This window comes from Barbus barbus (assembly GCF_936440315.1).
Source record: "Barbus barbus genome assembly, chromosome: 36".
Classification (NCBI taxonomy): domain Eukaryota; kingdom Metazoa; phylum Chordata; class Actinopteri; order Cypriniformes; family Cyprinidae; genus Barbus; species Barbus barbus.
The window spans coordinates 27448092-27475097 of NC_136714.1; the positions used below are offsets into that span (position 1 = coordinate 27448092).

Here is a 27006-nt window from a genome sequence, read left to right on the forward strand (position 1 = left end):
ACTACCATCTGATGATAGTGATCAAAAAAAAAGAGAAAATCAACACACATGAACCCTGCGAGCATGACGCTGAACACTGACGCCTCGAGCGATGGTCAGATGTAATCTGGTAAAAGATCAGCGCACAAACACACAGATGTGCTGGAAGAAAAACCACTTTTGACTTTCAAAGATCAGAAAAACTCAGAAACAGTCGACAATGACAATGTAGCTTTTGTAGCAATGTTTCTTCTTTTTCTTGCTTTTTTTATTTTTTATTCAAACACAGATATTAATATTGAACAGATGAGAGGCTCAAATACTATTTGGTCAGTCCCACCTGATCATAAGAGAGTTACACTGGAAGAGTTCGGACGATCCATCGGCTGATCAGATCCTGACATGAGAGTCAATCAAACATCAAAACAAATCCAAAGGCTTCTTCTCAGGTGTTTCATTTGTTCTTGATTTTCCATTAGAAATAAACATCTATTTGACATGGCAGATGTAAACTGGTGTTTGAAATTTGATGTTAATCAATAACTTTTCTTCTTGAAGTTTGAAAACAAACAAACAAACAAAAAAAATTAAAATGTAAAAAAACAAAAAAAAGCTAACATTTGCACACATTACTGGTTTCAAATTTTAAATCAACTTTTCTTCTTGAAGCTTGAAAATTGTATTAAAAATGTAAAAAAAAATTCTTTAAATTTGCAGACATTAATCGTTTCAAATTTTAAATAAACATTTATTCTCGAAGCCTGAAAATTGTAAAAAAAATAAAATAAATAAATAAAATTCTTTATAATTGCAGATTTTCAAAGTTTAAAAAAAAAATGACTAACTTCTTGAAATTTTAAAAATTATTCATTTGTTGAATGAAAATATAAAAACAAATCAAGTAACATTTTTATTAACTTTTCTTGAACAAAAAATGGTTCATTTGTTGAATGAAAATTTTTAATTTAAGTTAAAATATGCACCCATTAATGGCTTTGACTTACTAACAAACTAAATTAAAATGTAAAAACAAAAAAGTTAACATTTGCACGTTAATGGCTTCAAATTTTGTTGTGTGAAAATTAAAGATTTTCATTCAACAAATGAAATTTTTTTCCTTGAAATGTAAAAAATGAGATTGTAAAGATTTTCACATTTAAAAAAAAAAATTGTTGAGAAGTTTAAAAATGATTTTATTACATGAAAATGTAAAAAAATGAAGAAATGTATGTAATGTTTTCAAAAAAACAATTTAGTTCTCTTCATATGTAATGAATTGAACTAAAAACTGTCAAATATGCTTTCAAACTGTGCAAAACTATATGTTTGATTCTTCAGTGTCCATTATAGAGGATAAAAAATAGGCCTACAATCTTTGAACATTTCAATGCTTTAAATTACTAAAGTCGTGAAACTTGAGACAATGCAAAAATTACATTTACATCATAAGCCTGGTTTTATTGTGATTGATGAAACATGGTTTCGGAATAAAATCACTTGTTCTCTTTATTTATGGTCAAACATTTTGTGGAAGAACATGAACTTTGAATGTTTCAAAGACGTTGATCATGAATGCAAAACTCAAATTTGATCAATTTTCTCTCGTGATTTCAAACAACAAAAATCAATTTTTACATGAACGTGATTCAACAAACCCACAAATGAACAAAAACGATGAAAAAGAAAAGAATCCGTTTCCAATTTGAAAAAAAAAAAGAAGCAGATCTTTGGAATACAGTCCATAATATACCGCGAGCGGTTCAACGTTACATCGCGATCTTTGGAATTCCCTTCATATGAAAACACTCAGTTTAACAACTCCTGAAACGTCTGGGAGTCAGTTCTCAAGGTGTTTTTTTACATAAGTAGTAGATTGTCTGGTACATTTTAACTGTATTTGAGGATATTCCATGTTTAGTTGTTGTATTTTTGGACAGGATTGGTGTTGCATTTAGAGCATAACGATTCGGTAAAAAGTCAAATTTGGGAATCTAATTTGATGTTCAAACAAACACTGACTCATGTCCCTGTTCAATACAGATGATGGGTTTCCGTTTGTGAGAATGAAAGGTTAACAGTCACCGTGCACTCGATCAGAACCATTCTTTTCAGTCGGTTAATGAGCCGATTCGCTTCCGCCAAGTTTCACGCAGCTACAATCGCAAGCCGAACTGATCAAGTGCACGATGTTTCTATACACATCCGAGCTGAACTCTTCAAGAATTCGATCAGGCCGACATGCAAAAACAATGAGGCTCAGTTCAAATAAAACGAGACGGATCCAAACGCAAAAGCATCACACGCTAGCTAGAACCGTAAAGATACTCATGCATAAATCAAGGCTACGGCATTGAATGACGCTGCAATGCTATGTTTTCACACGCAATGAAGAATCGAAGGAGAAAATGTATGGTAATTGAAATCGAAGCTGTACAACCGACTGAAAACTGTAAACTCGAGGCTCATTCTAGCAACCAACCATTCCCGATCCAAAAATAATATCCTTGTTAAAAATATGAGCCACCCTTCACAAAAATAAAGTCATGGAAAAAACAAAAAAAGTTGCACCACAAAACATTTGTGAAAGTTGTCACATTAACAAGAGAGAAAAAGACAAGCATTGTGTTTTTTTTGGTAAGCGAACCTCAGCTATTACAACAAAAAAAATCACAACTTAAGATGTATAAAGCTTTTTTTTTTCTTGGTTTGTCTTAAGTCACAGTTACTAAAAAATAAGAGTAAGTGAATAATTTAATACATACGCTATAATAACAATACCCTAACACTATCTTCTATGAGGTATATCTGAGACAAATTTGGTAAGAAAAGCACGGTCTGCGCCCTCGACATGCCTCAGGGGTTTCTTTCTTTTCTTATTTAAAGCTTTGCAACCATTCAAAAGAAGGAAAAAGTAAAGCCTTTGGTATAGTTAGTCTTTTGTTCTTTGCAGGATTGCATTGCAAAGCACCATGAAAACCGCGTCTCGCAGGGTTTTCCTGTCGCTGAGGTACAAACAGAAGAAGAAACAGAGAGGTCAAAACTTCGCTTTGGTTCAAGCAAGGCACTCATCCAACAATATCTCATACTTTGCAACAAAAGCGCGCTCTACGTCTTTGTCGGGGTGGAAAAAAATATTACTTGGGACGGAAACCGAAGAGAATCTGTTTTGGTTTAATCGATGCAATGATTGGATTTCATCCACGTCATAAATACGGAATCACCGCTACGAATATTGACCTGATGACCTTCCGATCGATACGTGACAAGCTCGTGTCCCTGTTAACAGATGCTGTTTTTCACAAGTAAATGTGCTACTTTTGCAACAGGACGGAATGATGTACGACCTGCAGCAGAACGGATCAATACGATCCCATCTGCCGGTTGTGTTGCGTCTTTAGCCGTGTTTTCCTGAAAGTCGGCCCTACCGAGTCCCTTCGGTCTGCTATGAGATGATTCGATTTAGTCTTTGGTTTTAGAGTTGGTCGTGCACAGAAACACCAACATTGTTTTTGACAGAATGGATTTTGGAGAAAGAAAATACTAAATACTGCGTTCCTTTCAAAGTCAAATGGGATATTTTTACTTGAGGTTTGCTAGATAGGTTTTATCATCACGTGATGGAAGAACTTTGACTAATTTATATATTTTATTTGCTTAAAAGTGAACGTTTATCATCATCTATAACAAAATTGTGGAGTTGTGAATTTCAGCAAGTACGAATTGGCATTTTATTGCACTTAAAAATGCTGTAAAAATTATTCTTGGAGTATGTTTTAAACACTAATTCTATCTTTCTGTTTCAAAATTGTGTTTAATTCAATGCGTTACTAGTTTCTTTGTAATTGTAATTTCTCAGTAAAACTTGTTTCTACTCCACATTTCTTTAACACCAAATTTACACTGTAAAGCTGGCACAGAGGCGCCTCTGAGGTGGCATTTAGGCATCTTTACACGGACTGTATAATACTGCTTAGAAGTGGCCTAAATGCATTTGCACAGCAATCACAAGTGTATATTTCATAAAAGGACTAAGTCTGGCTTTAATGCAGCATTACTGAATTTCTGAGCAGGCATAAAGCAGCCTTAACTCAGCTGTGTAAAGCTGAGATAATTGTAGGCAATTGGAAATCTATGCAAAATACAATGCAGCACATGACATAAATGCATTTATGCCACCTCTGAGCAGCATCAAAGAGTCTGTGAAGACACTTATAAATGCCACTTCAAAAGCACTTCTGTGCCACCATTGCAGTATAAATTTGGCATAAGTATTAAAGTTCAGCGCATGCATTGTTCAGCAACTTTGATGTGCTGTCTTTACACGTTTAGGTGAGTTAAGGCTGCTCTAAGCCTGCATAAAATTTAAAGACACAATGCTGCATAAAAACAGATTAAATTATACCTGTATACAGTTGCAACTGCTTTGTAAATGCATTTATGCCTCCTCTAAGCAGCCTTGAACAGTCTGTGTAAAGACAGCTGAGTTAAGGCTGCTCTAAGCTTGCATAAAGTTTAGTGTAAAGATGCAAAAGAAAGGCTAAATTGTGCCTGGATACAGTATACAGTTGCAATTGCCACGTAAATGCACTTATGCCTCCTCTAAGCAGCATTAAACAGTCTGTGTAAAGACAGCTGAGTTAAGGCTGCTCTAAGCCTGCATAAAGTTTAGTGTAAAGATGCAAAAGAAAGGCTCAATTGTGGCTGGATACAGTATACAGTTGCAATTGCCACGTAAATGCACTTATGCTACCTCTGAGCAGCATTAAACAGTCTGTGTAACGACACCTAAATGCCACTTCAGAGGCACTTCTGTTCCACCTTTTCAGAGTAAATTTGCAGTATTAAAGCCCAGTTCATGCGTCATACTGCAGCATTTGATATGCTGTTTTTACACAGCTAAGTTAAGGCTTCTCTAAGCCTGCTTATAATTTGTTGCACAAAAGCCAGGCTTATGCCTGTATATAGTTGTAATTTCTGGGTAAACGCATTCATGCCACTTCTAAGCAGCATTAAACAGTCTGAGGAAAGTCACCTAAATGCCACTTCAGAGGCTCTTACGTACCACATTTGCGGTGTAAATTAGAGTTACTTTGACGAGAACAAACAATCAAAACTACAAATATTTGAACATTTCCATTCATTGATTAAAGAATATGGCTAATGTTAATGTTTCTGTGCAGGATAGGTCTTTGTTAGTGGGTTGGTTTTTGCATCAAGGTCTTTTACATTCTGACCGGTACGAGGCGATCAGAAGCACATAGCACTAAAGTCTACAGCTCCACGCGAGTCCCCTCCACTCCATTGCACTTATTTTTCTGAGGAGAGGAGGAACTCGTGTCTGAAAGAGGAAGAAGAGAAAAAAGAGAGTGGCGTTATCAAAATATCTAAAGCATGGTGTCAAGCGCAGACCGTACTCGAGAAAAAGAAATCTTTGGTATCTTTGGTTTCATCAACACGATTTAAATTACAAATGGAAAATTCAGTGAGGTAGCCTCTGTGGTTCTCACTATAGAGATAGAAAGACTTTTATACACACACACAAGTCAGTCTTGGAAGCAGCTTTTTCTAGTTTTTAAGGGATTCCTCTATGTCCTTCTACGAGTGAAGCAATGAACAAACGGCCTCTCAGCATCCGTGGGATTTATCTTTGGTGAGTTCTGCGTTGATCTCCGTTAACATGTGGCCCCGGTTGAACCATCCGGCTGAAATTCGCTGCTCGTCCTTCGACAGAACGCTGTAATTGATCGCAAATGCCCCTTCAGACAGATTGTTTTCATTCGAAAGAAAAAGACAAACAAAACCTAAATGATTTCCATAAAATCTCGACATACATACACAGAAATTACAACTAAAATCTGATCGCAAACACATTTCCAGAATTATCTTTCTAAGAAAAATTAAATACACCCTTTGTGTTGCTTTTTAAAGTAAAGCTAACTAATAAATTAAGAGGAGCGCTGCATCTGATGCACTAGTGGTCTTAAATAGTCAATTACATCTAATTAAATAACATTAAATAATTAAGAAACAAAACAATAACCTATTACTAGTCATAAATAAATACTTCTGATGGTGTCCAACATGCAAAAGAAGTAAATGTAAACTTTGGCAAGCTGTTTAGGACAAAAGGGGAGGTTTTTGGCAATTTAAATTAAGTTCAATCATAACAAATATAAATTACATAAATAAATCACATATTGCAAAATCTGGGTAAGACATTGTACAGAGGCATTAGCAAAATATAAGTACTAAGACAAGCAAAGGAAAGCTCTTTGGCCCATGTTCCTAAAGACCTGACTGTCGTGAAGAGTGGATGAAGCTCCAACCAAGTGGCGTTGGAGAATCTTTGGACTAGAAGCTTTTAAGGAGAGAAACCTAAAGGATAAAGCTATTCGACCTACAGTCTGCAGTTTCCTCTCTACAGAATAAGTGAGCGTTTTTGGCAGATTATTGGCTTTTTAGTTGGAATATAGTAAGTGGTGGAACCGGATGCAGCAGCTCTCTCAAACATGGGATTTGGGATTCAACGCTTGGAAAAGAACGTGTATATGTTGGGAAATGATGGATGGATGACGTCTGCATTGGTGGAACTGATCCGTCGTTGGACTACGATGGGATGTGAGCGCAGAACTACAAGATAATGAGTCGTTCGGCTTGGGAAAATGGGGAAAAAGTGAGGTTGCATGTGCTTAAAGGTGTTTATCTTTGGTATGCCCATCAGGCTGAGTTACACCTTTAGTTTTAGCTGCAAAACGGATGAAATAAGCCAAACGCTGAACCCTAGACGTCCCATGTTTGGAGAGAAGCACCGCTGCGACCCCCTCCGCGCCGGTGCGCCTGAACAGGCGGGATGGGAAACTGAAGGGAATTGCGGCGGGAGTAACTGAATCTTTGGTATTGTAGCTGATGAGGTTTTTGTTGTTCTTTCCATTTTGGTTGAAAAAACTGCATAGGCACACATTAAAGACAATCTTGTTTTGTTTTGAGAGACGCATCATTCTCCGTTGACATGGGAACAGCTCCGTCGCATTTGAAAACCCTTCCGATCCCATTCTGCTTCCAAAGTCTCCACCGATCCGAGCGCAACAAAGACAACGGCTCGGCGTTCACGCTTTGTCACCACCGTTTTTTTTTTCTTTTTTTTTTTTTTTTTTCTTTGAACAGTTTTCGTTTGCAGAACAGTTAGGTGCAGAAAAAGTTTCTTTGGTGTCGATTTGTCAATAAATAGAAAAAGTCTTTAGTGTCCGTTTTGAGTGATCCAATCATTACCCGGGAGAGAAGTGCTTACCGGCTCTGTTTGTCCATCGGTTCAATAATAAATGAGGACGAGGGATGGAATTTGAGATGAGTGTATGAAAGAGCTAGGAAAGTGAACTAAAACTACGAGGGAAGGAGTCATGCACACTTTGGGAAAGCTAAAATTGGTAGGCATTGGTGTGGAGATTGTCCTCTTAAACTCTTGTAAAGGCCCTGATCACCAATGCCGTTCACTTGTGTTTGGTTTCTTAGCTTAATACAGTTACAGTCATGACAACATACAGTGATGCATATGTGTGTGTGTATGTGTGTGTGTGTTTTGCAATGTAATTCATTGAGTGTGTTGAGCTCGTGAGATGCTTGTTCTTCGGTCGTATCATCCTGAGTTGTTTTTTAACCAAAGAAGAACAATCGGTGTGGTCCAGCCCCTGTTCTATTGCAAATTTAATGTGCTTCAGGATTGTGCTCACAAACGCCAATAACGGTGTGAGAGATCTGCGGTCGGCGTGTCCTTCACGTTTGTTGTGCTTTGTGCTTCTGATGGGGTTTTTCTAACGCACAGAGGAGAAACCAGGTTCAGTGTGTTAGAAAAACTTGCGACTCAATGCTATCTTAAACCTGTGTGGTTATTTACGCTGCTGTTTGTCTGTGATTCATGAATCTCACAAGGAATATCATGCAAGTTATATTTCACTCCAAAATGCATTAATATTTAGTTTGAATGAAAATGCATTACCATAAAATCCCGATTACTGTTATAAACATGACTGTATTACAGTCACAATAATAGGAGCAATAATTGACAATGGGAATTTTTGGGAATTAGGAAAAATTATTGTTGTTGCTGTTGTTGTTGTTTAAAAAGCTTATACGCCAATTACACAGCAAAAAATTATTTTCTTTTTCAAAAAAGTATTTTTGGTTTTCCAGTACAGATATTTAAAAATGCTTACATCAAGATATATTTATTTGAGAAGGAAAAAATTTAAACACCAGTTTTGTGTAAAATAATAAATATTATTGTACATTAGTATAATACATTTGTATGTTTTATAATTACATTTCAAATAATTGTTTTCCCTTTGAATTCAGTTTATTTTTCTGACCCCTTTGGCAATTTTGTTTTAAAGCAAAACTCACTTAATTTTGATAGATTTGTCAGATAAAATATTTTTTTGTTTTTCAAGTGTACTAGAAAACAAGACATACTACACAAGACTCGATTAGCAGTGTAAAATATAGCATGAAATGTGACCTGGATGTGTTTTTGTGAGATTCATCCTTATAAAGGATCTCCACACACACACACACACACACTCACTCTTCAGGAAATGAAAAGCAAAGCTAATTCGAGTGAATGCAGATGTGAAATGCAGACCCTTTGGATTTCTCTTCAGCGTTTTTCCTGACGTTTAGCTCTTTGAATGAACAGATCGGTGTGTTTTTGACTGCGACTCTAGCCGGTAAGCAGCTTCTCTCCTCTCGTTGCCCTTGGGAATGATTTTATCCTCTTAAAAAACTGACTGTCATCCCCCGTGCGGGATCACGCTTTGGTACAAGTGCTGGAGGTGGACGACATGTTGCCCGGACTCCCCTCGTCCAGCCATTTGTCCAGGCTGCGTCTGCGGGCGTTCATGAAGAAGTTGCTGACAGTGTTCAGTTCCAGACCCAGCTGCTGCGAGATGGTCAGCTGCATCTCTTTGGACGGACGCTTGTTCTCCTTAAAGATGGCCAGAAGTGTTCGCCGCTGCAGGTCTGTGAAAACCAGCCGCGATTTCTTTGGTGTATTGCTCCTGTCTTTGCTCGGGTCCAGCTCTTTTCTTTTGCACGCTTCGGGGGTTTCGTTTGTTAGAAAGGAGACACAAAAGACAGAGAAGAAACACGTTAGAATCAATCACACTTGTATTCATGCATTTAGCAAACACTTAAACATTTAATACAGGGTTCGAACCTACAACCTTTGGATTATCAGATTAGAATTACATAAAAAGGGAAAATATCAAAACATTTAGACAGTTTTATTTATGATTAGCACCAGTGTTATTATAGTATTTAGCTTTTATTTTTTATTAGCATTTGAAGTTTTAGTATTGTTTCATGTGCTTTTGTTGTTTCTATTTAGCTTTAATTTACTTTTATTTTAGTTCTAGTAATTTTGTTATGTGCTTTTGTCATTTTTATTAGTTTTTGTTCTTTAAAAGTTATTTTATTTCAGTTTTAGGCTTAGTAATTGTGATTTGTAACTTGTTTATTTTGTAAGATTTCTAGCTTAAATTTAATTTTATATCAGTTTTAGTAACTTTATGTGCAAAAAAGTATAATTTTTGTTAGTTTTTATTTCTATTTTATTTTATTTCTATTTTTTAGTTTTATTTCTATTTAATTTTAATAGATTTTTATCTCAGTTTTAATAATTTTGTTATTTGCTTTTGTCATTTTTATTGTTTTTTATATTTCTATTTAGCTTTAATTTATTTTTATTTTAGTATTAATTTTGTTATGTGCTTTTATAATTTTTATTATATTTTTTTTTTATATTTATACTTAGCTTGTGTCTATTTTTTTGTATTGTATGTGCATTTGTCATTATTTTTAGCTTCAATTTATTTTTATTTCAGTTTTTGTTTTAGCAATGTTAGTCCTTAGACTTATTTTATTTCAGAAAGTTGCCAAAATATTTCAAATGTTTCAGGTTTTCTTCTAAAATTCTTTTTTTTTTTTCAATTCAGTTATTAGTTTTAGTTTAGTTTTTAGTAAAGTATAACGACACTGCATTAGAACAAACCTCCCGAGATGCGTTTTAACAGATTCTGGTTCAGAAATCAGGACTCGAACAGCGCAACATCTTCTCTGTGATCAGTGCGTCTCACAGGAAAGCTGTAGATGATTTGAGGAAGCTAAAGATCCTCTCCAGGTAATTGCTTCTGCGACCACCACGATTCCCAAAGTAATTCCGCCCTGTTCATCTGGAGCTGCTGGCTTTATTTTTAGGGTCTTTTATCACAATAGACTCCAGAGACCAAAAACACATGATCACCTGATAATTACCAGATAAACCAGAGCGAGAGCCAGTCTGATCTACACCGACAGCATCAACAAATCAACAACAAACACCACAGATATCTAGAGAGAGAGGGGCGAGGGATTACATACAGTACACACTAGCACTCTTTCTTGATTGATACGAATGACTGGCAAAATTTACAAAAGCACACAAAGCATATCCCACAATGCAATCTATTCCATTTTATCTTGCATTTCTAATTCCTTGAATCCTGTACTTATTCCTTCAGGATATAATATTTTAACTAAATTCTAATGCAGTTGCTTTATATTTTTCATTAAATATAATGGCAGACTCTCCAACGCACAACTCAGGTGTGTCTACAAATCATTCACCTTTAAAAAGACAAATATTTTTATCAGTCCAACAAGTCTTTATCGGATCTGAATTAATTCAATACATCTCTAAAAATAGGTAAACAGTAAGTTAACCAACAGTAAGTAAAAGAACATAATCTAATGGGACATTTCATGCTATTTTACAGTACTTTTGTAATTTACAGTGAAAAATCTGAAATTTCCTGTGTCATAGTTTTTCATAATTACGTTTCTTTAAAAAAAAAAAAATTATAATCGTCTATGTACATTATTGCCACAAATCTGCACTGAAGAATCACATGCAACAACTCAAAATACAAATCAACAGCACTAATAATGAACTAAAACATATTTTCATCTGCAAACAACATAAACGCTACTGTTTCTACCAGGACTACGTGTGTGTGTGTGTGTGTGTGTGTGTGTGTGTGTGTGTGTGTGTCAAGATTTGATTTGATTACTTCTCTGAATTAAGTATGCACAACTGAGCCTGGGCCAGATCAATAGAAATCAGGTTAAGAGCTCAATTGAGTGCAAAACTATTATGTAAGAGGAAATGACGGTGTAAATAAAGGCAGACACACACGCCAGTGTGGTTTTACACAGTGTGTGTGTGTTTTCATTTCTGCTGCATTCACACCCTCATTACCAGACTTGCTTTCTCTTTCACACACACATACACACAGCACAGACCCATTTGTCATAAAATTAAGGCGGCAGCAGGCCAAGTGTAAAGAGTGTGAGAAAGCTCAGGTCTTGCACTCAGGCAGAAGAAGTTGTGGAGTGCTGCAGACAGACGTCCAAGAGACTTGTGTGCGTAAAACCGACAAAGCCCTTGCCGGCCCCTATCACAGTGCGCTTAAACTAAATATTTGATAAAGACAAATGCACAGCAGTTTTCCACACTTTGCATGTATAATTGATGCCGAAACAATGGCAGCATAAACGCAGAAGTGAGTGTTTAGGGATCTAAAACTCATTCAGTGCTTTATCCTCAACTTCCATTAATTTCCTGTTAAAGTTCAGGGCCCATATTCACAAAACAACAAGTAGCTCATAACTTGACAATTTAGGAGAAAATCTTAAAAATAATGGGCGATAATAATGACCACTGCTGGTTATACTCTGTATAATTGTGTATGTGACAAATAAAATAAAAAAATCTTGAATCTTGAAATCTCTCTAAATAATAGATAATCTGAGAAAGGGTATCATATCTGAATTTTAAGTAAAAAGTAAAGTAAAGTCGTGACGTATTGTCAAGTATGGTGACCCATACTCGAAATTGGTGCTCTGCCTTTAACCCATCCAAGTGCACACACACAGCAGTGAGTAGTGAACAAATCCACACACACACACACACACACACCGTGAACACACACCCGGAGCAGTACGAGTTGCATCTGTGAATTCACAGTATAAGTTGAATGCATGGAAGGAAGATTTGCAATTTGAAGTTTCAGATGAAGATTGGCAAGAAGCTTGTACTAGTGTTCACACTGTCAATAAATACATGCCTTAACCTTATACAGTATAACTGGATAATGTGGATGTATGTAACACCGGTGGAATTAAATAGATATAATAAAAACATACCAGATATATGCACAAAATGTATGGAAGCTAGATGAACTTTGGGAAGAGATAAGAGTCATCATTGAATAGATCATTTCAAATTAAAAACTCTTGAGATTTAAAATCTCATTTACGAGAGGGTCCTGGCCAAGATAGGCAGCACATTTAGTTACACATAAAACAAAATGCATTACAATATACAGTATATTATTACAGTATTAGTTCCAAAGCGAGTTTATACACACAAATGTTAATTAGAGGTGTTTGCTTTAGTCAAGCATCACTATTGGTCATACTCATCCAACATTATTTTGTGCAAGCACCAATCACATGCAAGAAAATGCAAACATCTAAAAAGACTAGATGCACTACCACCACAGATTTCTTATTACAATTCTGATTAATTTGTTATGCAGCTAAATGGAATGAGGCATTATTGTAAGACTCATCTGTTGCCATAGAGGCACATCATCATCGAGACAATCACCGATGCATATAATTTGGATGTTTAAGATCTCACAGTCTTGTGCTGAAATCATGCAAGTCCAGCACAGACACACAGAGCTGATGTGCAGTGTGTTTGATCAGCAGTTGATGGCGCTGTTCACCCATCAGACCCACAGTAACACGAGCAGTGAGCGCCATTCCACTCAAAGCCTCCATTACTGATGCTCCTCTGTCAAAACATCAGCCGTTTCATCTGCAAAACCCACAAAATGCTTTACTAAAGAGAGGTTTACTCAATTTAGATGCAGCGTCTCAATCTTTAGCATTTTCCAAAAGGTGTGCCATCATTTCTGCTGCTTAAACACCATTACTAGGTCCAAATCCATAATAACTGCAGGATTATCGGAATAATTTCTCATAAATAGAAAGCAATTTTGGAATCTAACATTGGGATTTAGTCAGAACAATCCTGAAGGAATACATACAGGATTCGAGGAATTCATAATTTGTGGCAAATCCTAAAGGATCCTATAATGAGATCAATAGGAATCCTATAAGAAGCAAATAAGATCCTACTGGATAAACTGAACCCTTTTTCTTCCGTAAAATCCGGTTTAGGATGCTTTAAGATAATGATACAAGATTCTATTAGCAGTCAAATAATTCTCTAATTAATATAGGATTTGTATCCTTTAGGACTGGTTTCAATTTATGATGGGAAAAAATCTATAAGTATTCCCTTCAACTATCAACTAGTTTTCATTTTTAGAAATTAATTCATCTGAATTTAGGGAATATTTTCCCCAGCTAACAGGGAACGTTCTGGAAAGGTTCTCTCAAAGTTATGAGTAAACGTTCCTCCTGTAATATTAGTAGACTTATGTTCTCAAAATGTTATACAAAAGCACTATTTATTATTATTACTGCAACATTTCAGTTGGAACATTTTTAAATGCAACTAAAATGATTGGAACATTCAAAAAAAAACATTCAGAAATAAAGTCTTCATTAACAAACATTAACAAAACATTCTTAGAACATATTTAATCATTTTCTTAAAATATTAGCACAAAAACATTTAAACTTTTTTTCTGAAGTATTTTAAGTTGGATGTTCAACACCGTTCACTGAATGTTTTCACGTTTCAGTTGGACGTTTGACTAATATTTTTAAAATATAATTAATTTAATTAATCCCATAATATTTGCAAAAGGCTCAGGGAATGTTCCCTCAATGTTCGCAAAAAATCAAAAATATGTTTTTAAAACGTTTAAAAGAGACGTTTGAATTAAAAACATTTTCCTATAATACATAATAAAAGTCATTTTAATAATCATTTTCTCGAAATGTTATCACAAAACTTTCCTAGAATGCAAAAGCATTCAAATAATGTTTTTTAAAGTTTTTGTTGGATGTTCAATTAACATTTTTTAAATGTAATTAGTTGTTCAAATGTAACATTCCCATAAAGTTTCCAGCTAATAGAATGGAATATGGAATATTTGCATAATCACGAAAACGAAACATTTAAAAAACTGGACATTTTAAACATTCAGATGTAACGTTTTCATAACACTCTTCTCTTTTGTTAGCTGGGTCAGTTGTCTTTGTGCACGAGGCAGCTGTACTTTCTCCTTTTGTTCTCTCTAGTAAAATAAAGGATCAATGTTTACTTCCTAAACCGAGCTCTCTTTACGAGGCCCTGATGGCTTTCTCTTCAGTGCTGCTCTGGATAAAAGCTCCAGACTGCTGCTTTTGTGGAGCAGTGAATTTCCCCGTCATCATTTGGTATTCTGCTTACTGCGGCCGAAAGAATCACACACACACACACACACACACACACACGGAGACACAATCTCAGCCGTCAATGGGCGTCCACGCAACACTGACTCCATCAGGACGGGCTCTTATGGCGCTTTACAGTGCAATCAAAAAAAGCAATTATATTATTCAAAGGGATTTACCATTTCCGCGGTGGGAGAGGGGTGTCAACTTTGGGCTTTTCTAAAAGGGGCAGAGTTCAATCAATCCGATCAATACCTCAGGTTTCCCTGGCCTTTCATCAAACGGGTAAGAGCAGCTCTCACACCTCTGGTTTATCTTTCCTCGCTGGCAAATGTAAATCAATGTGTGTGAGAGGAAACGTCCAGTGGAACGGTCCTAACCACATCGTCGTCGTTTGCTCGGATCTGAACGCTTTCCCCGTTGCCCTGAAAGACTCGGCCGTATGAAATCGATCAGTTCTTGCCTGTACTGAGCATCAGCTTACACCTTCAGTAATTAATGAGGAACCCACAGACTGTTTCATCAGCCTATATATTGAAATCTGTAAGAAATCAGATTTAAACAAGTATAAACAAATCCTAAAGGAATGCTGAAAAATTGGAAACACTACAACATAAATCAAATACAAATTTACTAAAATTATTTTCAATTCAACTGGATGAACTGAAAAAAAAAAAAAAAAATCTGTTTCTTCTAAAAAAAACATCAAGCAAAATGCATGGAAATGAACAAAAAAAATAACAATAATAAATAAACTATAACTGTGCAAAGGATTGCTAATGGAATATGCATCATAATTTGGAAGCAAAACTGAAAAAAAAATACTGTCTAAGATCCTCTAGATCTTCAGAAATTCAGAGAATAAATTAATATGTCCTTCATTTTCATTTTTGGATCATATTTGATTCTTTATAGATTCTCTGAGGATTCTTATGTGCAATAAACAAATTGTGTAAGAACATATATTACATGGTATATGGCCATATTAAGGCTATTGTAAAAAAAACTTTAATAAAACAATTATATTATTATCATACATATCAATATATTGGCTACTGATAAACACAGTAAATCTTATTTGTCATTTTAGGACTGAATCCATATTCCATTATCATTCCTGAAGGATTTTTTGCCCTTTAAAAGTTTTTATATTCACTTCATATATTCATAAAGAGCGCAACAAAAACAAATGCAACACACATAAAACATTAACATTAAGCAACAGCCCACACGGCCTACATGACGTCAGCAGATAAGGAAAGTCTTTTCAGAGTTAGAGCAAACCATTACATTTTACAGCAATAAGATGCACCAATTAATCATTCTCTATGAAACCAGGAGCATGCATTATGGTAAATTTCATGTTGACTGCAGTCTTCACATCAGACGCAGTCGTTTTACTCTGCCAGTTCTCTCGGTACATTATGTCCATGACTTCACAAAAACAAACCGCTGTCTGATCACCACTAAATTATACATGCGGATGCAGCTGAAGCTCGTTTCTGAAGACAAAAGCAGAATACCTTGACATCTGATGCTTTGTATGATCTTAAAAATGCAAGAAAAATCAAAACTGAGAATTAATGATCAGCCAAAATGGGTTCAGATATCTAGAGATTTAAACACTTATTTTACAATATTTACATAAAAGGTATTGAATTCGGCTGTCAGTTGTAGATTTCATATTTCAGGGTTATTACAGTTAACTAAAACTAAAACCAAAAAGCAGCTATGAGCAATTTTGTTACTTGAAACAAACATTCACTGAAAAATAAAAAAATAAAAATAAACATAAAAACTTAAACCTATTTTATTTCCGCTAGTTGGCAAAAAACATAGCAAAAAATAACATTACTAAAACTTTAAGGAAAAACAAAATGAAAACAACAAACTAACTCAATTAAAAAATTTATAAAATTATAATAGCATCTCAAATATATGACATGTAGCCCAAAATATTAATAGACTCAATAATCTAATCAAATAAAATAAAAAAATGAAAATAAGCTTGATTAATATAGCTCTATCACTAATTATAAGTTCAAAGTTTGCTCGTCTAAAACGAGTAAATGCAAATGACTAAAACTAGTTTAAATAAAATTCCCTACTCAATTTTTCTTGCTAAAGCACTTGTAATGGCATTTACAGAATCTTTAAATGTCCAGTCACATGCATCTTAAAGTCATCAGATTTACATGAAAAGCAAGAGATACAGTACAAAGAAAGCAAGAGAATGAGAGCCGGGGAGTGGGGGGGGGGGGGGGGGGTGACATCGGATCAATATTTCGCCACAAAACACGATCAGTAATGATGTTTTCACTTGTTCGCTGAAACCTCCCCATAACAGATGAGAAAATCATTCTTTTTTTAATTCGGCTAGTGTTTCATACTCTCACAGTCGTGCGATCTCTCGTGCGAACGCTGGGCCGCTCAAATGCTTCCAATCTCAACATCAACCATTTTCTAAGCATACGCTCCTCTGGAAGTGGCCTGTGTGTGTGAGTGTGTGTTAGAGCGAGAGGACTTGCTAAATGCATTATGCTGTAGTCTTGCACTTAGCTGTGTCATTCTGTGCATGTGCGGATATCCTTAATGTGGAGGCCGGACACCTCGCTGAGAGATGGAGGAGGGGAAGGAAAGAGAAACTGAGAGAGAGACAGAGTCATGTGTTCTCTTCTCTGCAGTAGATCATCTTGCTTGAGCCAGAACTAAATACAAAACCCAAAAAGTATTTGTTCACATGCATCACATTTATAATAAAGAAATCAAGTCTGTGCATGTCTGAAATACTGCAGGATCTTTTCTGCAATAAATGTATTTTTTATCAACTGGGGATTTTTGGGGAAATCGTTCTATCATTTCATACTACACTTTTAAGTATTTTGGTTGTAAAGAGTGTTTATCACACTTGCTGTGATATTTGATATCTAATGCAGTGACATTCAGACAATTTTAAGGCAACAGGGTAAAAATTCTAACAAATAGATTATACATACTTCCCCAGTTGAGTAATCATGGTACATTAAGACAACTGTTTTGTAGTACAAGTTTTTGACATGTTCAAATATGCAAGAGAGGCCTTATGTAATTAAAAATGCAATAATTTGCATGGAATTCCAGAAGATTATTCAGAGCACTGGGTAAAGCCAGGTACAAAACTCTTGTTTTATTTTGCTGATACATTAGAGGTGAAGGTTTTTATAGAGGGGATTTTGGATCTATCTTTTGATCACTCCAGAAATCAGAAAATACTGTCAACAGTCAGAAAAAAAAAGTCCATGTTTTTAAGAATAAAATGTTATAGAAATCAAAGCAAATGATATATGAACAAACCCCTCAGTAAAATATTTCAGGATATAGAGAGGAATAAAACTGCAAGGTTTGGTGCACATAAGTTTCTTCTGAAGTGGAGACAGAAACTCTAGGCCTTTAAAGATATGGATTTACGCCATGTTTTTAGGAATAAAATGTTATACAAATCAGGGTGAATGATATATAAACAAACCCCTTGGTACAAATCTTCAGAATATAGATAGAAATGAAAGTTTGGTGCATGTAAGTTCTGCTGAAGTGAAGAAAAAACTTTTAACATATGTATTGATGCATTGAAATCTACAGACGCAAATAGGTAAAGTTTAATTAAAATGATTTTTTTGTATTTTGGATGTTTTCTTTCCGATTGTCTGAAAGACATTTTAAAGGAAGAAAAACAGCCCAAAATCTTGACCAATGCATGAAACAAAAACAGTGGTTTTGCCTGAAGTGAACATGAAGTGAGACACAATTGTGCAGAAACTTTCAGGGTCACTGTATCTCTTGATCTCCATGAGGAACAGAACAAATGTTCTCTGATCAAGTGAATAAAAGGTCAGAGTTCATCAGGGTCTGAAATGATGACATCAGCGGTACAAAGGTTTGTTGCCAGACAGAAACATCAGCACACTGATAGAGCCAATCAGAACGTTCACAAACGGTGTGTTGAAACAATGCTGATGAGTAACCCTCGTCAACAACATCAGTCAATGATCCAATCAGCTTCACAAACACACTGAATGCTTACAAATGCACAAAAGTGCCACAGGTAAATAAGCAACACTGATTACTTATTTTTGTTATCCGTATCTTTGTTTAGCAAGAAGCAACCTGTCTTAAAAATACACAAATCTGAATTGCATCACATCCTAAAATAGAAACTCTGTCATCCTTTATACAACCTTCATGCAAATCAAAACCTGTTTGTTTGTTTGTGTTTAATGCAATTTCAGCTTCTGTGGCTATTTTCATGGTGAGAAATATATAGCTGAATTATATCATGTTGTTATAATTCATTTTTGCTAAAAACTCCAAAACTGTATTTGGCTTAACTCTGTTAAAAATCTCTTTAAAGCATTGATCCAAACCCATAAGACTTTTTCCATCCTTAAAAGATAAAACAGACAGCCTATTCATGCAGCTTATTTCCATACAAAAAGAGACATTTAAAAACTTTTAGCTACTGTATCCATTTAGCAGCTCCAATAGTAAAAAGAACACTATATCATATCATTAATTCATACACTGTAAAAAGTGATGTTGACTTAACTTAAAAAGACTGAGGAAACCCATTGCTTTAAAATTATTACGTTACATCAACTTACCACTTTTTACACTGTTTTTACACATGAATGTTTTTACAGTATGGTTTTCTGGAGCTGGACAGAGAGAACCATGAACTGTTTTATGCAAAAGGCTTGTATAAAGATGCAGGATTTCTCTTTTTCCATTAAAAGGAATATATTCCTAAAGTTTTTATTATTATTATTTTACAAGTATTTTTGTAATACCAAAGTCATGGGTTCCATTCCTAAGGAATGCAATGCAATGATCTGCCAAAGGAATAAACATAAATTAACAAAATAATAAAACGGGTTTGGAACAACATGTAGGTGAAGAAATGATGGCAGAATTTGTTATCTATTTCTCTAACAAAAGCTCTATTTAAAAGAACATAAGACCCAACTGTAAATAATGGCCATGTTTTATTACGTAAACTCTTATCAGCTTCTAGAAAAGCAAACATGAACCTTTCTCTTTCCTCATAGCTGAAGTTAAAAGTTGCCTATTCTTTTTTAGCAAGCCACAGCAGAGTAAGAAACATGATGGTGTATAAACTGAAGAAAAAAACCTTTTTACATGTTTTAAATTAAATAAAATGTATCATTCTGCCCTCACAAATTCATTTACATCATTCATCTACGGATCACTAACATGAAAACCGCTGGAACGCAAGAAAAAAACCCAAATAAAAAGAAAAACTGACAGACAAATTAATCCCCCAAAGACTCGCTCCATAAAAACATGTTTTGGCTCACTGTTCGTTTACTGACAGCAGCATCATGGGCCGTTTTGTGGGGCTGAGAGACCAAAAACTTTGCCCTTTGCTCAGGCCAGTGCTGACGGCGATCCCCCAATCACAAGACATTTCAGCCTAATACTATAATACAGGTAATCACTTCACCTCAAAACTAAAAAAACAACCTGCTACTACATGAACGCACGCTTCAGAGATCTGCTGGAAGACATACTGTGAGACGCACAAGTCAGAAACATCTGGGATTTAAACATGGAAATACAGTTTTTGAATATTTTAAAACAAAGCAGTTCTGACTTAAAATGAAGGTTTTTCCCTAGCATTTTCAACTTTTCATTAAAAATTGCAATGCTGGTATCATTTGCGATGACAAATGTTTAAGAATTTAGAAGCATTTTCAGACTTTTAGACCCCACTATGCAGTTTATCTAAACTGTTTAATCAAATGTACTCTTTTTTTTAATTATCTGAACTGTTCAGACAGCTATAGAGGAGTAAAATACATACAATATATATATATAACATGAAACCATATTAATGTGTCTCTGGAATATATAAGTGATGTAAACATATTCAAAGGCCTGAAAACTGAAATCTCAGTACTAAATTATCAAGATTAAATTTAAATTAATCTACTTTAATGTCTAAAATATTAAAGAAAGCTATCAATAAGGTCTCACAGTGAGCAATCATCTTTAACAGCATTTATTACTCTTTCTTAATGTTAGTTAATAAAAATACATTTTTTGTTTGTCAGTTCACATTTTTTAAAAAGTATTTTTAAATGTTGAAATTAAGTGCAATAGAAGTATTGTTCATTATTAGTTCATGTTAACTAATGAAACCTTATTGTAAAGTGTTACTGCATAATCTTAATAATACAACAGGCAATGCAGGGGTTTTTTTCTTCATAAAATAATGTTAGGACATCTTTCATAAGATTGGATTAGTCTGCTTTCTGTATCAAAAGCAGCTTGACCACAATAACAAGAATATCTGATAAACCAGTCGGGCTCAATCATATTTCTGCCGGGATTATTTCACTCTCTTGGCACATGTCACACACTTATTGGGTTGAGAAGAGAATCTCATCACTAAAAGGTCCCTCAAAGCACCGCAAAGCCATTATAATTATCAGACGTCGTCCTCTCTGGAGCCGCAAGGCACGTCGCCCCGGTCTGTGTGTGAAGGTCACCGGGCGCATCGTTTTAACGCCGGGCTCCTCCACACAGAGCCGGAGTGATTAAACATCCTCTGGAAAACATCTATGCTCGGTTATGCGTTGATTTCGTGTCTCATCCGGGTGGCTTCATCAGCTTTAATGATCCTTTTAAACAAGCACGGCTCAGAATAGCCCGCCAGGAGTCTTTTTAGCACAGAGTCAGTCGGCTTGCTGGGAACGTTCTTCCAGCGTCAGCTTTACTGGAACAAGTTCGGATCAGGTTCCAGATCAATGCGAACTGGGTGCACACGTTTATGTTATTGTTGCCAGCATTAATGCCCTTTTAATCTTTAAGAGATTACCCGAATTGATCCACCGTCATTCAGCAACACATATTTGTTTGAGAAAGTGACATAACTCACACACATTACTGAACGACAGGACGAAAATAAACAGCAGCGCTGGCCTGGGATTTTGATCTCTTTGTCCTGGTTCTGCCCTTTGAGAAGTCCAGAAAACAACACACTAACAACAATGATGCCCGATTGGCCTAGCATTAAAAATATTGCTGTTTATATAGCCTTTGTTTTGTATCTTTGCTTTCACTTTATATTCAAATCTTACAAATTCAAACATCAGATACAACCTCAGTGTGACAGTATACATATTCCAACTAGATATTCTAACTTGTCACTTGCCGATATATCGGCCAGGTCATTTGGGGTCTTCTAAGCACTACAAAACTCATAATGTTTAAGAGAATTTCATATTATGTAATAAAAAGTTATAATTTCATAGTGATTTAAATGGTTAATATTATCGGTTATCATGTACATCAACGTTTATCGGCCAACCTCTTCTGTAGATATCGTTATTGCATTTGCCATTAAAGAACCATATCGGTCAACCATTACTATATAATATACAGTGGTGCCCAAATGTCTAAGACCACACTGAAAAGTCAGGATTTTTTCATGCAAATATGGAAATAAATAATAATTTACAGTGTTGTCCAAATATCTGAGACCACATTGAAAATTCAGGGTTTTTCATGCAAACAAACAATAATTTACAGTGGCGTAAAAATGTCTCAGACCACATCAAATATTTGGGATTTTTGACATGCAGACTTGAAAATAAATAAAAAAAGGTGACCAAATATCTAATATGTAAAATGTTTTCCCATTCAAATGAATAAATAAATAAAAAGGGAAAGGGGAAGTGGTGTGTGGCTAAGTATGGTGACCCATACTCTGAATTTGTGCTCGAACTCGAACCCACGACCTTCAGGTTACAAGTCCAACTCTCTATCCATTAGGCAGTATAATGATATACAGTAGTGTTTAGATGTTTGATACCACAATTAAAATCTGGGATCTGGAAATAAATAATTTAGTGACAGCCTGTAAATAAATATTTTTTGGATATAAAAAAAAAAAAATGTAAATGATGTGAAAATGAAGTCGTTGCAACATTAGGATCAAATGTTAGTAAATGGGTGTCATTGATCATGTGTGACTCTTTGTACAGATGGTCAGATTTCCTGAAGATGCTCAAGATGCTCTTTCATGATGGAGAACATGATCATCAAGTTTTGTTGCTCCAATGCACTAATGCAATTAATTTTTCATTTCAACTTTCACTCAAATTGGTATTCTGTTGATATACTTTGTAAATAAACATTTTGTATTAAATGACAAAAATGCAAGTGCTCTCAGACTTTCAGATATTTCATATCTTCCCTGTCTGTCTTCAACTGGAAAGCGAAATAGTCATTTGCAGAAGCCCAAATCAGGAGAGACGTCTCTCCAAATGCAGTCTGGCATGGGTTGGAGGTATATTTATCCATCTCCAGAGCTCTTATTTACGGGCCGGGACCCCGTGTTTCTCCAGCACTGGCAGCACTTTTTCAATCTCCTCTGTCCTGACTCGTATAACAGCGCTTGTCCCCTTTGATCATTTACTTAATAAAGTTGTTTGTCCGTGGCGGACGGCCCAGGCCGAGGTTCGTCTCGATAGCTGATTGCCTGCGCCGTGTGACTGGAATGAGGTCCAGTCAGACGTCACGTTTGATTCGACTAAATAAATAGTGCAAAGACAGGCTCGTTTTCTCCTGTGACATCAGGCACCTGCACTGCTATGCCTAAAGAAGACCAATAAGTCATTAAATCGCTATGTACCTTCAAGTGTGAGTATATAATGGGGTTCAAAATTTTTTACATTTTCTACATTATCTAAATAACATTTAATGACATTACTTTAATGACAAGTTGGACTCTAAAAGTGCAAAACCTGAAGATCATGAATGTCTTCAATCAATGCAAGGAAATCTGACCGTCTGTACATGAGTCACATGAATGACACTCATATACTTACATTCAATTAGTCACCTAAATAAATAACTACTTTTGTTTGAAATTTTCCACAAAACTTTATTTATTTGCAGTTTAAATATTGTTAAATAGAATATTTTAATGTTTTGTTTAAATTCACTGTTGTCTTTGGTGATTTTTGGACCTCACTGTAACCCTAATACGAAAATAATAATAAGTATTTGAATCTAAAGTCAGTTATCAAATGTTTATTATCATTATGTTACGCTTATTAATATGCAAGAAGTTACTAATTTAACTCAAAACTATAAAGGTTCTTTAGTGGTTCCATGAAGAACCTCTAAATCAATGGAATCTTTTCATTCCACAAAAGGTTCTTTAAAGTGGAAAAATGTTCTTTAGAATTTTAAAATGTTCTTCATACTATTTGAGATGGTTCTTTGAGGAACCAAAAACGGTTCTTCTATGGCATCGCTGTGAAAACCTTCATTTGTAAGAGTGTAGCTCTGAGTCAACATTTACATGCATGAAATTCAAGCATGAAAACAATGCGGCCAGCAATTCTCTCTGGGTCAGACATTTCTGATGTCATGACGTGCAACTCCTCTAACAGACTATTTTTGCTTCATTATTTGCGTCTCCTCTCTCCTCCAAAACGCCGAACAAAAGGCAGGTGCCGGGCTGCACATCTCTGCCTGTTTAACCCAAGACAAGGTGATGTTTTGTGCGTTGAGCTGAGGGTCACGCAGAGATTTCTATCAATAATTCATCGAGCCGCTGCAGCCTCTGTTCTTCTTTTCAATTCCCCTGCAGATCACATAATACCTTCCCCCCAACCCAAAGCCATCTGTGAGACCAGAGCCCTGCAGGGAAACAGCATTAAAGCGCCTACGCCAACATCTCACAGTTCTGCTTAAAATCACATTCTTGATGAAAGAAAATGCATTTGTTTGCTTGACAAAACAATGGCCTTCTGTGGCCGATCACATAGTGCATTTCATTAGCTGAACGCATTATATGCAAAGAATCAATGATGGCATGTTTTGACAAAGATGCTCATGTTTTGGTATGTGATTTAACAGCTCAAACACACACTCCGTCTCTGAACCTTTTGTTGACACTCAAATGCATTGATCTTAAAGGGAGAGATGCACAGTTTGTGTGTTTTCCCCAGCTGAAGTTAATGCACAGGCTCGTACACTTGTGTTGCACAATGCATGAGGCATCGGAGCTGTCCATTATTTCAGTGAATAATTGTGCATCACCCTACAAATTAAAAATCAATATGCACCAAGCTTTTATTTTAATGCACTGATAGGATGCTCTTCAACAACAAGACACCGTCTCTGACACCTCGCACGCCAAACTACAAAATTCAAGTCTTGCTTTTTCTTCTTCCGAACAAAGGAAAAGGGGGTCCTGCACCGCCCATCGCTAGAGGGGGTAACACGCCTGATGTAGAGGGGCAGGAGGGGAATAACAGTCCAGTAATTACCAACACATCCCTATTCAGCACCTCTCTGAAAGCTTTTCTTTGACTGAGAGAGAGAGAGAAAAGAGACCGAAGCGGCTCTTCCAAAGCATGCACTTGCAACATTTCAAAAGTAAATAAAGAACGGAAAAACTAAAAACGGAAGCGGAGCGATACATTGTTTCACTCTTGACGTTTGAAATAAAAGAAAATCGCCGCGCGTCTGTACATCAGTGAAACGTTGTACACAACAAATGCTCGCGCCAAAGCCTAAAAATCGCCACAGGAGATGTTCAAAAGCAGATACCTTGTCTTACCTGCAAGCCGAAGGGCCGACATCCTCTGAAACTCGGGCTCCTGTAACCACTTCCACATGCGGCGAAACGTTTCGCGGCCGGACTTGAGTTTACTCCAGGGCTTGGGGTTCCGCAGCAAGTCGGAGAGCGTGCCCTGCGAGCGGCACAGCACCCGCTGCGCGAAGATGGCCTGCGGGATGCTGTAGCGCTTGAGCTCGGCCGTGATGCGCTGCGCCACTTCCTTGGTGTTGATCTCTTCCAGCTGCCCTGAGCCGGAGCCCGGAGCTCCGGAGGAGGAGGAGGAGGAGAGCGGTCTGTCCCGGTTGGAAGCCAACACGGGCCCGTGGGATTGAGGGTGGCCCGGATGCCCGTGCATCCCGTTGAGGTGCGGCGGGATCATGCCCGCCGCGGGGCCACCGAGGCCTCTGGAGAGGTGCTGGTCACTTCTGGCCAGCATGGCAGTGTGCGCGTCGAAGTTGGAGCTCAGCATCTTATCGTGGCTGTGCGCGCCGTAGTTGTGGAGCGTCTGCTGCGCGTTGTGGATGGAGCCCAAGCCGTTGCCCAGAGGGGACAAGCTCTGCCCCATACCGGTCATGTCTTTGTGGTAGGGGCTGTAGAGGTTGTTCATGGCTGGTAGAGTCCTCTCGTCCCGCATGAGGGTGAAGCTGCCGCTCACGTTCCCAGAGAAACGCTGGTGGTGATGGTGGTGATGGTGCGGATGGTGGAATTTGTCGGACACGGTGGAAATCGGCGGCAGGGGCTGCAGAGGGGTCAGGGTGGTGTAGGTGCCGCTCATCCCGGATGGGGAGGTGTCGCAGGGCATGCTCATGGCGTGATGGAGCGGCAGCGAAAGCTCGGGACGGTACTCTCCTCCTGCGCCGCCGCCGCCGTCCAGAATCGAAGCCATGCTGGAGACCATCGCGGAGCGTGACGGCACCACGGTCAGATCCTGGTGTATCCGCAAGGAAGCCCCCGGATTGCGGTTGTGATGGGGGCTGTGGCTGCTCATCAAGTCCTGCTCATGGCTGAGGCTGCCAATGTCCATTGTCATCTCTGGGTTCATGGCGTACGCATCCAAATCCTTGGCCAGGCATCGATAGGCGTTATAGGCAGTCTTCATTCAGTCCATTGATTTATGTCCAGCTTTGTGCCAGGGATGGGTTTCTCTCCGTATTTGTTTTGCTTTTTTCACCCCCCTCTCTCTCTCCTAAGGCCTCTCCGGTTTTTTTTTCCTCCTTTTTTAATGAATAAAAATCACCGATCTCTATCAGACGGGCCAGTGCTGATTTCTCCCCATGTCCGAGCCCTCTACTCCTCCTGCGTCTTCTGTTTGGGCAGCTGGAGGTGTTTGGGGTGGGCTTGCTCCGCGCGCAGCCGACCCTGCTGAAAGGGGAGGAGATTTGGCCTTGATTGACGCGCCGGCGGTCCAATCGCGTTCCTCGCCAGCGCGCCTCCGGCCAATCGCTGACGCTTCCACGAAGCAGTTCGGAGTCTCTGGCTTTGCATCTGGAATCGCGCGTCAGACGGGCGCTTCGCTGTCATTGCAAACGCATCGTTAATCCGGTTCATCCTCTACAACACAAAAATATAATCATATGAACAGGTCAATTCAAAATCCTTAATATAACTGTACACAAAAAAAGCTACTAGGGGTAAAAGGCACATCTTTGTATCTTATTTACCCCCAAAGGGCACACATTAGTACCTTAAAGTTACACTTTAGTTAGTGTACACATTAGTACTTAAAAAAAAAGGAAATTCTATATCTTTATTTTGTGCATCGTCGTGCATATTGAGCAATTTACTGATTTTTTTCTTTCTTTTCTGTTTTTACTTCGATGGATCAATATCTATCTCTCTCTCTCTCTCTCTCTCTCTCTCTCTCTCTATCTATCTATCTATCTATCTATCTATCTATCTATCTATCTATCTATCTATCTATCTGTCTCTCTCTCTCTATCTATCTGATT

General features: G+C 37.0%; 1 protein-coding gene across 2 annotated transcripts; it reads right to left on the reverse strand.

Moving 5' to 3' along the window:
- Positions 1–26365, reverse strand: LOC306855633 (one cut domain family member 2-like). Of its 2 annotated transcripts, none has more exons than XM_079394408.1 (2): positions 25058–26365; positions 1–9066 (listed from the first exon to the last, which is right to left on the reverse strand). In XM_079394408.1, the coding sequence occupies exons 1-2, from the start codon at positions 26154–26156 to the stop codon at positions 8780–8782; spliced, it is 1386 nt and encodes a 461-aa protein (XP_079250534.1). In that variant the 5' UTR covers positions 26157–26365; the 3' UTR covers positions 1–8779. The 2 variants fall into 2 exon arrangements, with proteins under 2 accessions (XP_079250534.1, XP_079250535.1); XM_079394409.1 differs by having other exon boundaries at positions 25048–26365.
- Positions 26366–27006: the final 641 nt, after the last annotated feature.

Coding starts and splice junctions, on each gene's coding strand:
- LOC306855633 (XM_079394408.1), bottom strand. CDS start 26,156: ATGAAGACTGCCTATAACGCCTATCGATGCCTGGCCAAGGATTTGGAT. Junction 9,067..25,057: donor GTCGGCCCTTCGGCTTGCAG/GTAAGACAAGGT, acceptor AAACCCCCGAAG/CGTGCAAAAGAAAAGAGCTG.